This window comes from Nyctibius grandis, chromosome 20 (assembly GCF_013368605.1).
Source record: "Nyctibius grandis isolate bNycGra1 chromosome 20, bNycGra1.pri, whole genome shotgun sequence".
Taxonomy (NCBI): domain Eukaryota; kingdom Metazoa; phylum Chordata; class Aves; order Nyctibiiformes; family Nyctibiidae; genus Nyctibius; species Nyctibius grandis.
In genome coordinates this window covers 4,138,886-4,156,790 of record NC_090677.1, presented here as the reverse complement: position 1 = coordinate 4,156,790, position 17,905 = coordinate 4,138,886, and the positions used below count along the sequence as shown (strand labels likewise).

Genomic DNA, 17,905 nt, shown 5'->3' with positions numbered 1-17,905 from the left:
GCTCATTCAAGACACGTCATCTTAAAAATTGCCTTTTTTTTTTTTTAAAGGTCCCTTCTTCCCAACTTTTAACCGAGGATACGGTTAGGTGTTCACAGCTTTTTAAGCGTGAACCCATCGCCTCGTGGCCACCTCTCCCCCGTGCCCTTCCTGGCACCTTTCCCTACCAACAGCAGGCACTGCAAATGCAGATTTTATTTTTTTTTTAGCACAACAAACCCTTTTGGTTCCAGTTCCCTTTTTCTTGGGCAGACATGCCCACGCCAGCAGGGTTTGACATGCACGGCATCACCTCCGCACCGAAGGTACCGTCAGGTTGGTTTGCTGATAGCAGCAATCCCATCTTTCTTAGCCTGGCTGAAGATGATGTGCATCGTTTCCTCCCCAAATTGCTGGCACGTGTTCTGCATCAGCAGACCAGGATCTGGGAGGGAGATGCTGGCCCAAAGCAAATGAGTCCCCCCTAAAACAGGGTAAGCTCGTGCTGCAGGGACTTTCTGTTCCCTTCCCACTATGTTTTCTCCAGCCTGTTTTGCTCAAGAGTTGCGTGAGGCAGGTTTTTCGGGAAGGGGTGTTCATCCAAGAGGTGGAAAGAAATGATCCCATAGGGACAAGAGGAGATTCTGTACAAATACTCGTGCTCCTCCAGGCTGGCAACATCTCTCACAGAATCAATGAAGTTGGAAGAGCCCTCTGGGGTCATTGAGTCCAACCATTGCCCTGACACCACCATGGCAACTAGACCATGGCACTAAGTGCCATGTCCAGCCTTTTCTTGAACCCCTCCAGAGATGGTGACTCCACCACCTCCCTGGGCAGCCCCTTCCAATGGCTAATGACCCTCGCTGAGAAGAAATGCTTCCTAATGTCCAAACTGAACCTCCCCTGGCGAAGCTTGAGCCTGCCTTCTGGGGCCAACGTCGCAGCAGTTCAAAAGGCCGCCTTTGTTCAAAGCCCTCCGGAGATGAGGGATGCCTCACGCTCGGGGATGTGCAGAGAACAGATCTTACATGGGAAACGTGAGCGTTTTCCTCCCCCCCAGTCAAGCCACAGGTACCAAAACTGGTGCAGAAAAGATGGGAGCCGAGCTAAAGCATCCCAATTTTAACAAATCTACATGATTACACGACATATCCAACCCCCACGCCTTGTTCTCATGCTGGGATGTTCCAAGCAGGGGGCAAGCAGCTCCATGGTGCCCAATCCCACGGAATAAGACACCCCATAAAATGCCTAAACCACCTTCTCTCCCGCCCATCTCAGGCAGCCAGCGGCTGACTTGTCCTCCGAGGCAGGGAAGAGCTCATCTGCCATTAAAAGGCTTTTCAAATCCTACCTGCAAATGTTCTCATTTCCCATTAAGCGTCTAATCCCTTTGCGAACCAGAGCAAGCTGCCAGCCTTTGCCACCCCTCCTGGCAATGACTCTGACGTGTTGATTAGGCGTTTTGTAGGAAGGTGTTTCCTTTCTTTAATCAGTTTTAAACCCGCTGCCTTTCAAATCCCATTTAACAACCCCAAATCCTGCAAAGGGGTGAGCGCGCCAGCATGCAGGCTGACTTCCCCAAGCTCCTATGGGGTATGGTGACCCATGCCATCATCATGCCTTCATCAGGGGTCTGGAAAGGGGCAGCTCCTCTACTAAAATTCACCGATGATATGGAGAGAGAGACAAGCTGTGCATGGGCCAAGGAGGTGGACAACATACAAAAGCGCCCTAATGAGTTTGCAGTCACCTGGGAATGATAAAAATGAATGCAAGAGACCCATTGGTCTACCTGGAGGAGAACCATCTCCAGCGTGGGTGTGCAAGAGAGCAAAGGGCAGAAGCGCCTGGGAAGAAGAGAGGGGAAGGGCAGGCGGGGGGATGCCGAGGTGGGTTTGCTCACCGGTGACCTCGTCCAGGCTCTCCTTGGTGACGTGGTCGTTCTGGTTGACCCACTCGCCGTTGCACTTGAAGTAGATCTGGGTGGCGGGGTTGGCACGGCAGACGAGCTCCACAGGCTTGTTCTTCACGATGTAGGCGTCCTGCGGCTCCAGCAGAAAGTGAGGGAGGGTCTCCGCCGGGGCCGAGGGGAAGGAGTCGGGCAGCACGTCGCTGTACTCCAGCCCTGCCAGGGGAGCGAGAGGGTTGGGATGTGCCCTTAGCCCCGTCCCAGCAGGGACACAACTCCTACCTACACCACTTCATCCCTCCCTCTCCTTCCCAGGGCTGCCCAGCGTGCGGTAGTGTCACCAACAGCCTTTGCTGAGGACGCTCGGAAAAGCAAAAGAGGGCTGGAGGCTCCCCAAAAAAAGCAAATCTCTGCTAGCTGGAGAGCTGCTGCTGCAGGGTGCACCCTGGTTTCACTTGGGCACCAGCCCCCCCATCCATACCCCGAGCCCTGGCTGACCCCAAAGCCTGGGTGATCTCACTAGAGGACACCACGAGGGAAAAAGCAAACCAAACCCAAGCCCAGGGATGGCGATGGGGACACAGAGAGGCTCTGGAGGCACTGGTGTCCCCAGAGCAAAACGCTGGCAGGGCTTGTGCTGGGAATGCTGACCACACCCCGGCACATCCTGCTCTTTGGTGGAGCAGTTTTTGGGATCACATGACGGTGGGGGGCACCGGCAGCCCCTGCCAGCGCAGCCCCAGGGGACCAGCCCAGGGATTCACCTCCAAAGAACATCACCCACAAACGCAATCGGGATTCACACTACCCCACCCCAGAAACCAGAGGGGCTCAGCGCCCTGGGGATCTCCATCCTCCTGCTTCTTTGCTTTCAAAAACAATCTAAAGGCAAAAATATAACCAGAAAAAAAGAGGTCACGTCTGCTCAGGCCGGGCCAAGAAAGGTCTTGAGAAGATGCTGTGACCGACGGCGAGGACCACCTGCAGCATCCAGCGTAGGAAACCTGTTTCCAGCCATTTTGCCCATGAAGATCAAACCCAAACGTCACAGGACCGACAAAACACCCACAAGCACTGGGATGCTTAACCTGTTGTTTCCGGGCACCTCGCTAGCAGTCAGGTCACATCACAAGGCTTTTTTTAACACCTAAAAGAATTACGAGCTTTTCCTCCTCCTCTCTTCCCCCAGCGAGAGCTGTGATTCTCAACTCCAGGAACTGCAAGCGTGCAGGCACACAGTAAATATCCCCAGCCCCGTGATAACATCTCCAGAGCTGGCAAGGAAGCGAGGAGCCCACTCCCTTCGTCACCCTTGGCAAGGAGCATCGCTGCACGGAGAGGATCCCAGCATCCCGAGATGGGAGGAGAAGGGGAAGAAGAAAAAGAAGAAAAAAAATAATCAGATGCGTCAAGAAAACAAGATGACCAGGCTGCCTCCCAAGCAAAAATCAGTGAGGGGGAAAAAAAAAAAACCTACACACGAGGTCAGTCGTTTAAAATCCATTTAGGAAAATTGACTTTCCATTTCCATTTAACACAGCGCTGAGGGAGAGCGGCAGGACATTTGTCATAATCCATTAACTGCTCTTTTGGAAACAATGAATTAAACTCCGGGCTAATTTCTCCCTTTCTCTCTGGCTGGCTCTTCCCCACCTCTCCACCGCCGGCCATTTCCTCTCCCCATCTCATTTGCAGGGCTGTAATTTTCCCAGCGCCTCGCCGCGGGCAGGGGACGGGGGTGACGAGGAGGTGCGAGCCCCCGACCATGAACAGTCCCACACTTCTCCCCGTGCCAGCACCAGGCCACTGGTCCTGCTCCCCTCTCCTACTGAGCAGCCTCTTACCTGTATCACGGCAGCAAATATAATGGTTTTATTTTCTTTTTTAATTTACTATTCAATTTTGCATCCACTGAGTTGTTGTTTTGTTGGCTTTTTTTTTTTTTTTTATTATTTAAACTGCTTCGATGCCACAAACCCACGTTCCCTGGCAAAGGGGGCTGGCAGGAGATAATCCAGCTGGCAACGGAGGCAGCCAACAAAACTTCACTCACGGGCTCGTGCGAAAGCCTCTCTGAAACGATGGTGGCAGAGATGACAGCTACTCCAAGATCCATCATCCCTGGCCATAACGCAGCCCTGAAGCTCCCCATTAAGTTTTTCTTCCACATCTGTTGCTTTTTCCTTTTCTTTCTTCTTAATTTTTTTGTTTTCTCCCCAGGCCAGGTGTAACACTCCAGGACGCAGGCGAGGAGTCCTGCAGCCCACCTGGCACCCAAAGGGTGACCCACAAAGACCCAACGTCCCCAAAGAAGCCAATTTTTGGAAGGAGACCTTCCCCTTTGGGGCTTGCCTCTGGCAAGGTGACACCCCGAAGCACTCATGTCCCCTGACCCAAAACCACAGGCAAGGAGAGGTCCCCCCTCCAGCAGCCAACACCAAAGACACGTTTTTCTCCCACCCCACCACCACTTTGGTGATGCTAAACGAGACTTTAAGTCATTCGAGAGGATCTGGGAGCAGGGATGGGATGAGGCACGGCCCGACGGGCATGAATATAGCAGATCTGTGACTCACCCATGACCATCTGCAGCAGGATGGGCGATGCTCTGCGCTGTGGTGGGAGCCACCTTGGTCCCCCAGCACATGGTTCGGGGCTGAAACACTGCCAGAGGTACCAAAAATCCATCGACCCCCCCACCGATGGGTCCCACCCAGCCCCCTGGCCCAAGAGGGGATCTGCCCAAATCCGTGCTGGGGGTCTCAAGCTCAACGCTTCAGGTTTCTTCTCCAAGGGGGCACAGTGAGTTTGGGGGAGAGGGTAGTGGAATAGGATGATCTCCCCAGCCCCAGCATCTGCTTTCAGTGGCTATAAAAACCTGCTTGGTTTAAGGTTTGAACCCAGCAAACCCAAACCTTTAAAGCTAGGGAAGTTTAAATCCTGCAAACTCACCACAGCCGAGAGATCTTTTATTTCTGGCCAAGAGAGATCTGGGGCCAAAAAAGCAGCTGTAACAGGAGACAGGGAAAAAGATGATGGGGTTTCTCGTTGCGCACTCGTAACCGGGGCCGTGCCGCAGAGCCCCAACCCCACAGCTACCCCAGGCTCCTGCTCACTCATGGACGGGAGCAGAGCAAGGGGGAGGCTGGCTTCTTCATCAAGAAACCAGCCTTACATGGCCGAAAAAAACCATTTGCAGCTGGGCAGGGCGTTTGGCTCCAGCACGATAAGGCCGCTGGTATTTAAACACGCTTAAGGCAGAGGAACAACGGGGACTTGGGATGAGAAAAGGGAGGAGAACCATGCTGGGCACATTTATCATAAGGCATCATCCCAGCCTTTCATCCTCTCTCCTGATGCCCGGCCACCCGCTGCATGGGAGCCCTCTCACTCTGCTAACACTCATGGGGGGGCCTCCAAAAAATCCACGTGCAGTCGGTGGGGGGAAAGCACGGGCTGTGAGGATGAGCGACGGCTGCTGCCGGCTGCCCTGACTATTCTGCAGCAACTGCAAAATGCAAAAAAATAAAAGCACCTTCTTGGTTGTGCAACATGATCATCTCCACGTGGTCCTTCCTCCATAGGATGGAGGGCAAATGGCTCCGGCACAGCCAGGACGGGGTGCTGCCAGCACCAGGATTGAAAGAGCAGAGGATGGAGGGGCTGGGGAAAGGCTTTGGTCTGCTCCAGCATAACAAGGGCATTGATGAATGGCCCCATGAAGGTGGGAGAGGATATTCTCTGCTAGGTCAACCTCCCCCTGGGACGGCCTTGAGGTTACTCTGGCTTCTCCAGCCAACCTCAGGTCCCAGGTGTCCCCTGGGACATTCAGATGGCTTCAACACCAGTGAAGACCCTGTCAGCAGGAAGGTTTGCACGGGTGCTTGCAAGGAGCTGGCCGTGAGCATCGCCCTTGGGAACAGATGCTTTGACCCACGCGTGCACAGAGACCGCTTCTGCTTTGCCCAACACTGCTCTGATCCCACCCGAGGTGACAACCTGGCCCGGAGATCACAGGAGCAGCACACGTGAGAGAGACGCTCCAGCACGCGAAGGCAGGGACGGAGCCCCGCGCAGCCGGGATTTCCAGCGCTGCAATCAGACAAGCCATAAAACTCCCAGCAGCGACACACTAATAAATATTTGAGAGCGCGCTACGCTGACTGCAATCATCATCTCCCTGGCAGACGTCTACAGGGGGTTCCCATCTGCCGGCTTCCCTCCTTCCAGCCGGAGGTGGGTGCCTGCTTCCCAGCTCGCTTTTGGGGTGGTTTTTTTGGAAGTCCCAGGCTGTCGCCATCCCACAGTCTCCCACTACTCGGGGCACGTGGTCGGGTGCTACGGGACAGGCTGGAGCTCTGTGTTTGGGGGAGGAGAGGGCAGCTCCAGGCTCGACCCACGGGACCAAACCCTGAAGCCCTGAGGATGAGCGTGGTGGGAGCAGCAAGATGGAAAAGGGAGGAGGGGAATAGGCACAGACTTCTTTCCTCTCCAGCCTCCTCTCCCCCGTCCCTCATCACACATTTTAATCTGATGGGGTTGAGCTGGATTATCCGCAGCATCTGTTCCCCGGGGGATGACCTGCAGATGTTCGCAGCCAGCGTTTGCAACTTGGGTGAAGACCGATGACCCCCAACCAACCAGCCTGCACGGGGAGCAGCACTGCAGCCGGGGTCGAGCATTAACCCCCCCTCCACCATCCCAAACACACAGCACAAGGGACGACCAGCCCAGAAAGCAATTCCCCTTACAGCAACGGCCGAGCAAACCTCCGCAGGAAAGCGCTAAAATCCTCCCTCTTGCCACTGTTATCCCTCCAAATATTTGTGAGATTACAGCAGCGTTAGGTGCCCATCACCCACGGCCACGCACCCCTCCTCTGCATCCCTCCTGGCTGCACCAGGCAGGCAGGAATGAGATGTAGGGACGAAGCAGGGATGCCGGGGTCTCTCCGGCTAAATCTCAGTGGTGGTGGGCACTTAACCCCTTCTCTCTCCATCTCCCCCCACTCACGCCTGTCTCAGCGTTGTGCGAAGGCCAGAGAGGCAATGGTTAAACCCATGCCCGCTTGTCGGGCAGGTAGAAATCTTCCTGTAGAAATGAAAAAAAAATATGACAGTTTATCTCCAGCATGGGAGGAGGAGAGCTGCCTGCCTTCCCAATCCTCCGGTGGGGAGGGGGACGGCTCCAGCTCCAGAGCCTGAGCTGGCAGGGATGCTCTGGCCACCAGCTTGGATCAAGGAGGTGTCTGAAAGGCTGGAGGGAGGCTCTCCCCCCCACCTATTGCCTCCGGGGGTAATGTATGGACAGACTCATTTAGGGATTAGTCCTGTTGCCATTTAAGCTCCAGCAGATTGCAATGCCGGAGCCATGGCATGGCTTAGTCCCATACCACAATGCCTGCCGGACTGAGGACATTCTGGCTGCAAGCCCCAGAGGGATGCAAAGGCATCCCCACCCGAGCGAGGGTCACCACACAGGATGCAGTCCTCATGCCACCACATTTCAGTCCATCCTTGAGCTCAGGGGGAGTTGGCATCACTGGTCTAGGTCTGCCCCGTTCCCAGGGGCTTCTCATCTCAAAGTGTCCTCCTGGGATAATTTCGGGTCCAGCTTTTCCTCCTGAAAGCACCCTGAGCATCCTCTCTCCCCAAAAACATCCTCCTCTCTTCCCCGAGCATTCCCTCCGCCTCCCTGCTCTGCTCCCCGTCACACAAATTCCGCCTCCCGCACACCGGTGTGATCCCCCAACACGAAGCACCCCAACATGAAGCCCCATTGCATCTTCAAAGGCGAAATCTCCACGAGGCCAAGCGGCGCCGTGCAAAGCCATGCCCCAACTGCCCCTTCTCTGGGGACATGTCCCATCAGAGGCAAAGCAGGGAGAAAGGAGGACAACCCAAAACAAAGGGTGGCATTGAGGATGGGCTTGGAAGGTTTGAAGCCACTTGCACCGAGGGAAGCTTCCCCCCTCCAGCTCTCCCCCTGCTGCCTCCTTGCACAGAGCCCCCAAAATCTCGTGCCTCCGAAACCCTCCAAATTGTTCAAACCAAGTTCAGGCACAAGCTGGGCAGCGCTGATGAAAGAGAGATGCAGGGGATGTAACAGGCCCTCAGCACTGCTGTCCCGAGGGCTGCAGCCGGCTGACGTAACCCCCCAGCCTCATTAACTCAGCGTGGGGCTCATTAACCTCTCCCTCCGTAGGGGACGGGATGGGACAGACCCAAGCTGCCCGCAGAGGCCAAAAAACCAAGCATGGAGCCTTCAGGGGTAGCAAGGAGAAACACTGGTACCTGGCATCTCATCTCCAGCATGGAGCAAGGTTGGATTTTGAGGTCAAAAAGCCACAGGGATGTCCAGCCATCGACGTGCCCATCCCCGTGGCATCTGACACCTCCTCCAAGCACATGCCACGGTAACTCAGCGAAGGCTGGACCACAAAAACGCAGCACTCAACACGTTGCCCTGTTCAACCCTCGCTACCAGCGGTGTGCTGGGGTCCACAAAAGGTGTTGCTCCACCTTGGGGTCATGCATTTATAGGGTCGTCTTCTCTGTCCCCCTGCTCCCACCAGCTGGGAAAGCACCTGCAAGCCTGGTTGCACGGGCTGAGTTTGGGGAAAGCCACCCCCCCGTATGGAGCAGCACAGACAGAGAGACACGCTGCTCCCGTGGCACCGCAGGCTGCAGACCCCCTTGTCCCCCTCTATGCGACACAACATCCTCACCACTCTTTTATTAACAAATAAATTTGGGAACACTTAAGCTTTTCCCCAAAGAGTCTCTGCTTGACAAACTCTCTCATTTTCCTCCATCGATTGCCCTTTCCCAAGAGTTTTACGGTCCCTTTGCATCCCTTCCTGCCAAACTTGGCATCATCCCCCTGGGCGAAACCCAGCCACAAGCCATCCCCGTCCCTCCATCCCATCACCTCCAGCTCCTCCTGGAGCCCACCCAGCCTGGGACAGGGGACACCAGGGACAGACAGACACCAGGACAGAATTTCACGGTGGCATCCAGCCGGGTTAGCAGATCCCCCCCGCCCGGCACCAGGCACGCATTATAATTAGAGAGCATTCCTCCCCAGCGTGGGTAATAAGGGGGTGCGCCCAGCCAGCCCTAATTACACCCTTGGAAAAAAAAATAAGCAGATTCCTCTCCCAGCCACATGAGAAGCCTGCAGCCAGCCTGTCCGGGACTGGCCAGGGAGGGGGAAAATACCAGAAAGCAAAGTCTGTGCTGAGAAAAGGGTGGGAAGAAGGAGCCGGGTGGCACCAAGGGTGTTTTTGCATGCAACGGTCTTATTTATCAAAAACCCCTTCACCTACCACCCCACAAAAAAAATATAGGGAAAAAAAAAATATATCTATATCTCTTTCTCTAAATGCCCAGGTCAGGCAGCAACACCCAGGCTCTGGCAGCAACTTCCCTTCCTGGGAGTTCGGAGGAGCGAGAGAGATTTATCTCGTTGATTATGTATTACGCCGGAGTATTTATGGAGCCACTACTCTTTTGTTTATCTTTATGATTATGATAATCAAAGGCGAAGCCTCCTGAGAAGTGTAAACAGCTGAGATCCCTTATGGTACTGAACCTCTTCATTTTTCATTATATAGATTTATAACACGGCGCGGGCAGATCGGAGTAAATTGTTCCTTATTTCTGGTTTTAACAGAGCAGATCCCCATAAATACCCACGGAAAAGAGAATGAATTAAAAAAAAAGAAAGAAAGAAAGAGAAAAGGAGGAGGAATTATGTAGCAAATCCCCGTTACACTCTATTGTGCTCGCTGCTTTTGTGCTGTTTTATACATCTCCTTCAGGGAAGCAGTTCTGTTTGAAAACTATCTCCCAATTTCATCTCGCGCTGGTTCTTGTTATGGGCACGGACACTTTGCTTTGTGCTATTTTAATTCCATTGTCGCAGTGCTTTTACATAGTTTGTTCTGTTTACTGAGCTACGGTGTTATTTTTAATGGATATAATAATTATATGAACTTTTATTTATTTGCTTTGGCTCATGAAAGAAAAAGCCAGCAGCGGATAATGCGGTAATGTGCTGTTTATTCACATGTACGGCGTGTACCGTGTTTCTGCTGTGAAAAGAATAATAATTTCAACAAGAAAACAGAGAAGGGAAAAAGAAAACAAGGAACAAACAGGGACTTGTTGCCCCGGTTAATGCCAGAAAGTCCGAGGAATTATTAATTATCATTCAAACTGCAGTAAATCAAGTGCAAGATGCAATCTCTCTCTGGAGGAAAAAAAAAAGCCTGTTCAAATGAGCAACGCAGTTTTAAAATGCTAACTCTGTGAGAAAGAAAGTTGCCGGTTTCGCAGACAGAAAGCCATCTCCCCTTCGCCCAAATTACATACATATTTAAAAATGTAAATTCCCCAGCGTTCCCCTTGAGAGTGCAATTTTCAGGCAGCTGTTTTGCAACGGGTTTGGGTTTTGGTGTTTTTTTTTTTTTTTCCTCCCCTCAACGTGCAAATGTGGAGGCGACCGCCTTGGCTCTTTGGGCACAAAAAGCAGCTTTAAAGTGGAGGCAACGGGGGCTGAGAACCGCCCGGTGCTCCTTGGGAAGAGGAGGATGCTCGACTGCCCCGAGCATCCCTCCCCGGACACGCACATCCCATGGGGACCACGAGCCAGAGTGGAGCAGGTTTCACCCTCTGAGCATCCAGATGCCAAACACAGAGGGAGGACAAGCCAGCCGTGCCCTCTAAAGGCAGCTCGCAAGGTTTGGTGGCCCTGGGTGGCAGTTCTGTGACCAAACCCAGGGCAGGAGGGCTGGGAAGGAGGGCAGGCGATGCAGGCTGGCAGGATGCTCCCTGCCGCTGCTGCCAGCCTCTCCGCAGGCCCCTCGCCAGACGCTGCCCTACTTTCCCCGACGCTTTTCCCAACTCTCCTCCCGCAGCTCGCTCGGCAGCAGGCGTGGGCTGGGAGCAGCACCCGCTCCCCGGTACCCGCAGCACGGGGGCTCCCACCGCCAGACCCATCCCAGCCGGGGTCATGTCCCACCCCGTGGGGCGTTCAAATCCAATGCAGAAAGGTGCTCGGTGCAACGCTGCACTGTTTTTAACCCATTTTCATCACTGCATTATTTTTTTAATCATAAAAACCACAACAAACTAAAAGGTCCATTCGATGCCCCAAATTCCCCATTAATTCAACCGGGGGAGGAACATCAGAAGAGCAGCTGATTAAGGCCCCTTTATTAAACAGTCTTTAAAGTTGCCCTTAATCTTTCAGATTCATTGCTACGATAAAAAAGAAAAACCCAAAACTACAACCACCACAAATGGAGGCTGGAAATATTTTGCTTTTCATTGTCCTTTCTCTGCCCTTTTCTTCCCTTCTCATTTCACTGTGACAGCAAGGGACAAACAGAAGGAAAAAAAAAAAGGAGTGGGGGGAGAACAGGGATGGAAAAAGATTCAAGAAAAAAAAAAATCCCTGCTGATGCTGAGTATCAAACATTAAGAGTTTTCTCTCCCCTCCTCTTTCAGCAATATCCCTATTAAAGAATAAAACCCCCAACAATCAGTGAGACTAGCTTAGGGAACGAGGTTTCCCCATCCCCTTGCCTCTGGTACACTTTAATCCCCGCAGCCAGGAGCAGGTAGGAGAGCAGGTACCCGAGACCAGAGCGTGGCTTTCCCAGCACAGCAGACACCGAGGTCCCCTGCCAGCTGCAAAAGGATTTCAGCAATTACCTCCACTGGTTTTATTCCTTTCCCTCTAAACCCCGCAGACAGCTGGACTCCTAGCACCTCTCACCTGCTTTTACACAGAGCAAAAAAAACATGAGATTTGCTAAAAGCTGGGTAGGTTTGGGGGGGTTTTGCTGGTGGGCACCTATTGTCGGTGCCTGCCTTCGCCTGGCATCGCCACCTCCCCTCCTGCGTCGTGGGAGAAACACCCCGTGTTCCAGCGGAAGGAAACCCCGACACAAAAAACAAAGCCTTTTCCCAACAGCAAGGTGGGAAGCCCTGGGGAGCTTCCTAACGTTGTTCGGCACCCTCCTCCCCTCCGGCGCTCCCTGGCATTTAAATACTACGGACCCGAGCCGCCGCAGCCGGCTTCTTCCTTTCTCACCACTGGGAATTTCCACCTTTTCTTCTCTGGACACAGCCCGTGTTCCCGCAGCGCTGAGTTTCTCTTTCCTCCCTTTGTCCTCCGGCACGCGGGCTCCAGCTCTGCCCCATGGACCAAACCCCGATTCCCAGGTGGGCCAGCCCTCCCTCGAGCATCCTCCCCTTCTCACCATGGGTACCAGGGTTGGAAATGCCCCAGCTTTGGGGACCCATGCCACCCCACGTGGCAGCATCCCCACTGATGCTGTCACCTGTACAGACCTACGCATAACGATACACCGACACGCAAGTCACGCTCCCTCCCACGCCTTCCCCTCCCTCCCTTCTCACTTGGTGCTACAGGACCCCAAGGCATCAATAAAAATTGCCCTAAAAAATTAGGATGCTTTCTAGCAAGGTGCAACACTACCCAATTAAACAAAGTTTGGGACGCTGAATCCAGAGACTTTACGGCGACAAATGCACTGAGCACCTCCAACCTCAAAACTAGAGCACAGGTAGGATGGATGCAGGACACCCAGGGCATAGCCTGAGCCAGCCCAGCAGTGAAACGGCTCTTGCAGGGCTTGGAGGCACCTGCAGCAAGAGAGGGACCAGAGGTGATCCAGAAAGATCTCAAGGGAGCAGGGGCAAAGGATCACGCATGCTGAGCATCAAGCACATGGAGAAAGGAGGAAAAAAAAGCACTGTGCCCCCAAGCCTCGTCCTCTTCTCCTTTCCATCCCCCAGCAGCTGCATCTCCATAAGTGATTTGTGCTAATTGCTTTAAATATGGCCATGCTGCGGGTAATCGGAGTCATTAGGTAACCTCTGCTCCGGGAGGGCAGGCAGGGCTGGTGCAGCGCCCCGCGCCCAGGGCCACGGGCCAGCCTCCCCCGGAGCAGGGCATGCTCCTGCATCCCCGCTGTGCCGCAGTGATGGAGCTCGGCTCCAATTTGCTCTTCCCTGGAGCCCAATCAGTACGTGGCCTCCCTCCTGCCCCGGAGCGGGGAGTCTCGATGCTGCCCGCGCCGCAGCAGGGACGGATCCTGATGGTGCCTGGCTGGACTCGCTGCCGGCAGTGCCATGGCACCCTCGAGTTGGCCATCGCGGTTGCCAGCGAGCCCAGGACGGGTGGTGATGGGGTTGGGTTCAAACCAACCACGTACAAGCATCCTAAAATCCCCCCAAAATGGTATTTCTGAGTGCAGAAAACAGGTATTGCCCCAACCTGGGGGCAACTGCCCCCCGTCCTGGGGCAGGTGACAGGAGGGGAGAGCCAACCATCACCACACAGGGGACACCAGCCTTTAAGGCTGAGCAGCAGCCACCCACCAGCCCAGATCAGCTTCCCAGCATCCCCACGGCACCCAGGGATGGCTTTAGCCTGCGGCCAAGTGGCTTAGCCTCAGAAAGCCCCCACCACCCAACGTCACCCTGTCCTCGCTGAGGGACGTGCCCACCACCATGCGACGCGTTCAGCCCCAGCCAGGCGGCTCTTCTCTAGGCGAGGCTTAAGCCAGGGCTTGCGACGCCCGCGCTCGCCCAAGCAACCCTCTCCCAGAGACGCAGGATCGCGTTTGCCACCCGCAGCCTGGCCCTGGGTGCGTGTGGGCAGCGGGCTCCCTCCCACACGCTCGACATAAAGGCTGGGAGGTGTAAAGAAAGGGCCGTGCTTCCAGGAAAAACGCGCTGCAGCACGGCTGCTGCCTGTCCGCAGGGACCCATTACGCTAACAGTGTGTCCGTTCAGCCCGATATATAAATTACTAATGTAAATTAATGGATAATTGAAGCCCTTTAGTCCTAAATATTTAAATTATTTAACAGGCAATTAAGAGAGAAGGAGAAAGAAAAGAAGAGAAGGGGCCTTAACCCCAACAGGCAGGAAAAAAAAAATATAAATGAAGTGAGAGGAGACCAGAGAGAGCGGAACATACACATTTTAAAGGGATGCTGCCAGCTTCATGTTGTGTCCCCGCGTGTTTGATCCCAGCGGGTATTACAGCGGATGCCCTGAGAGCCGGGGGCGACGGGCAGGGGAGCACCCTCCAAACGAGCATCAGGTCTGCTCCGGGTCCTTGCCAGGAGAGGAAAACTCCGTGGCTGCATTTGTAACAGCTCTTGCCAGAACATACAAGACTTTTAGATAAGTTTTTCCTCCTCCCTAAGCCGACAGCACTCCCTTATAGAATACCATTCCCAACCCCTTTGTGATTTTTTTTTTCTTTTTCAACCCCTGATCAAGTACAAACACCTTTGATCCAAGCGGTTTAATCTTTTTTTCTTTTACAAGTGGTCTACATGGCTATTTCGCTCTCTCCGCATCCCTCCCATCCCTCTCCAAACACCCTCAGCGAGGCAAAGCGCTGGCACAAGAGCAATCCATCCATCAGGATGCTGGATGCCATCAGTGCAATGAGTTTCCCGTCCTCAGACGTACAGGAGAACCCTCCTAACAGCACAGCCCGTGGCAAGGAGCAGGTCAGGACCGAGAAACACGGCGTTTCCTCCTCCTGCCTCCATCCCAAACCGGCCAGGGATATTCCCACCGCTCCCCTGAGCGCTGGAGGAGGTCATAAGGAAAAATGCCCGGTGGCCCGTTGAGAAAAACACGTCATGTGGGAAAAAAAAAAAACCTTTTAACAAAAGCAGCGCGTGAGTTTGTGCGTGCCTGGGGACGACACCGAGGGCAGGGAGAGGGATGGAGACAATAGTGAATAGACTTCAGATTATATCCTGAACTCGCAGCCCCATGGGAACAGGGTTATAAAAACCCTTTTTATTTTGTTTGTAGTCCAAAACAAACAAGTACATAAAAAGCTAAATGCGGAGGAGCCAGACAGGAAGTGAGCAACATCTGGGAAACATCTGGCCCCCATTCTGCAAGCCCAGCCACCGGCTCGGCTCCAGGTACCTGCTCCCGCAGCTCCACATCAGCGGAGGTACCCACAACCCCTGCCCCAAAAGGGCACTCCTTGGGGAAAACCATACCCATCACTCGTCTCGTTTGCTGAACGATGCAATTCCTGAGCTTGCCGCCCCTCTCCGTGCTGGGCGAAACGAGTAAACCCTCGTGCTGCTCCCATGTGGGTGCCCAGCCATGCACGGGCATCTCAGCCCCCTGCAACTGCATGCATGGGCAGCGGCTGTGCCAGAGGGAGTGAAGCCCCAGGGGCATGTCACCACTGAGTGGGACATCGAGCGTTGCAGGATGCCCCAGTTCAGGGCTCTGAGCATTAAGGGATGCCCCGAGCATTGCAAGACACCCTGGTACAGGGCTCTGAGGCACACTGGTCAGCTGGCACCAGGGCACACTTTCCCAGCCTGGAGAGATGCCCCCCATCCCTCTCCGCAACAGAGAGGAGGTCCTGCCCAGCAGATGCAGGGGCTGGAGGTATTTTCTTCGTTCTGCTTCTTATCTCAGAATCACAGAATCAATCAGGTTGGAAGAGACCTCAGGGATCATCGAGTCCAACCATTGCCCTGACACCACCATGGCAACTAGACCATGGCACTAAGTGCCATGTCCAGTCTTTTCTTAAACCCCTCCAGAGATGGTGACTCCACCACCTCCCTGGGAAGCCCCTTCCAGTGTCTAGATGTTCCAATCTCCTGCTCTTACTCCTCCAAAAGCCCTGCAGAAAGAGCCACCTGGCACACTACCCCCTACGCAGAGCCGGGAAGCCCGGGGAGGTTGCAGGGCCTGACGCTTGGGTTGGCTCCAGCCTGGCTGCGCGGGAGGAGAGCCGGCTCGGCAGGCTCACCGCCGAGGCCCTCCGCGCAGGGGAATTCCCCCATGGCTGCCAGCCCAAGCTGCCACCCTGCATCTTCCCTCCCCACCCGCCCATAGCAGACGGGGTGCTCCAAGGGCGAGAAGAGAGCGGGGCGCGGGGATGCAAGCAACCCCCCAGAGCTATCAGATAGCAGGGGGGAGCTGCGATGAGAGAGCAGCGATGCTCAGGACGGGTCTGGATCACAGCAGGAGTCACTTCTGTGATCTTCGTGCTGCCCCAGCTGCATTTACAGCCAGGAAATGCGACAACCAACTCCGCTGCCTCCTCCGCTGTTACACCGGCTGCGTTGGGGCACGGGGCAAAGGCACCAAACTTCTGGCAGATGAGCTTCACTCAGCTCCTTGGAGCAAACCAGCTGGATAGGACCCACCTCACCTCACCAGATAAAACCAAAGCAAACCTCAGTCCCCCCCAAAAACACCTCCTCTGCATTTCTTACGCAGAGATGTACTTTTCATTCGCTCTGGCAGAGCCCGGGATTAGCACCTCCCGTTTTCCAGCGGGGAGGATTAAAGCCCGTCCAGCGCTGGACCACGAGGAAGCAGCAGCCGGCTGTGCAGCATCTGGCACCCGCTGCTCATTTCTCATCGTGTACACGTGGGACTGCCGAGGGCCAATGGCGATCGTGCTCGCGGCTCAGGCGTCCCACAAGAGCAGGAAGGATGAGGACGTTTCTTTTGGGGTGCTTTGCACCCGTGCTGGCAGCCTGCCTGAATTTGGAGCATCTCCCCTTGGAGAGCAAAGGCAAGATGCAGGGGACTTGGGGAGCGAAAGGGGCGAGAATGGGGATGTCAGAGAGGAAAAACAGGGAGGAGGAAAGAAAAAAAACACAGAGGAGGAAGGACAGTGGTTTGGGAAGGGAAAGAACCAAGGCACTTTAAAGGAAAAAATTATCTAGCAGGCTGGCAAGGTTAAAAAAGCAAACACACAGGGACATCGGAGGATACAGAGACCTAGTTAAAGCAGCCTCATCCAGAACACGCCACTAGCAAAGAGCATCCGCTGTGTCAGGGACAGAGACGTGGGATGCTGCGTGCCCAGTCCTGTGTCACTGCCCGCCCTGCAGCAAAGGGCACAGCTCCCAAACCCCGAGCCACTGCAGCACCCTTGGTCCTGCAGTCCTATTTTGTTCCCCGATTTTCGGTCAGCTTTGCACCAGCTGATGCCCACCTGTAGCCTTTTTTTTTGTGTGCTATTGTCATCTTTAAAAACAGCTAAATTAAAGCAAGCAGCTGCCCAGACGAGTCGGACCCCATCGCAAGAGGAGGTGAGAGCACCGGTGTGTGACACCACAGCTAAATTTGGCCCAGCGAGCAGGCAGACCGGCTCCTGGAGATGTCTGAACACATCCAGGCCAGGAAGGTGATGCACAGGAACCCACCGGAGCCGGGCAGCCCGTTCCCACCATCCCTCGCAAGTGTGCTGTTTCCCTGCTTTTCTTCAAAATTCCCAGCCTAAATAAGGCTTTGGGGAGGAAATTAATGAACAGCAAAGCTGATTACAAAGAACAATACAATGACTCAATCTGTTTCTTTTACCTCAATTGTACAAAGCTTTTACATTTATAAAGGTTTCTCTCAATACACAATGCAATGCCCTCCGAGGGAAGCGGTAATGGCCCTGGAGACTTTTGAGCAAGACTGGACAAAACACTCCTGAAACAATCCCTAAGGAAGAGCCAAATGAGCTAACAGGTCTTTTGCATCTTTAATTTCTCACCCTTTTCTTTCTCCTCCTGTTTCAGGCACGGGGGTTTTTTTAGCTGCTGCTAATTAGATGTTAATGCGAGAGCGGCTGCATTACCGAGAGAGAAAAATATCAGGGCCCTAAATGACAAACAGATCACAGGGATGGGCATTCTTGTTCTCACTGTGGAAAATCTCTCTGGAAGAAAAACACGCTGTAAAATAGCAACATCCTTTCCACATCAGGATGGACTGCTTCTGCACCCACTGGGAGCTGCCCGATGCCCACAGGTCAGAGTGGTGCCTGCTTCAGAGCTCCTCCCTCTCCATCCCCACATCCCACTTCTTCACCAGGGCACAGGAAGGTTCTCCAAGGGTTTTTCGTCTGGTTGTAATGCAGCCAGAGACGGTGGAAAACCCCCACCAGAGCAAAAGACATCCCAAAAGAACC

At 54.1% G+C, this 17,905-nt stretch overlaps 1 protein-coding gene across 2 annotated transcripts in view; it reads right to left on the bottom strand.

Annotated features, from left to right (window-relative positions):
• Nucleotides 1–17,905, bottom strand: part of UNC5B (unc-5 netrin receptor B) — a 50,576-nt gene that overhangs the window by 12,942 nt on the left and 19,729 nt on the right. For both annotated transcript variants that reach the window (XM_068416537.1, XM_068416538.1), the window contains exon 2: nucleotides 1,889–2,110. In XM_068416537.1, the coding sequence (XP_068272638.1) occupies nucleotides 1,889–2,110 (222 nt within the window). The remainder of the gene's footprint in view (nucleotides 1–1,888; nucleotides 2,111–17,905) is intronic.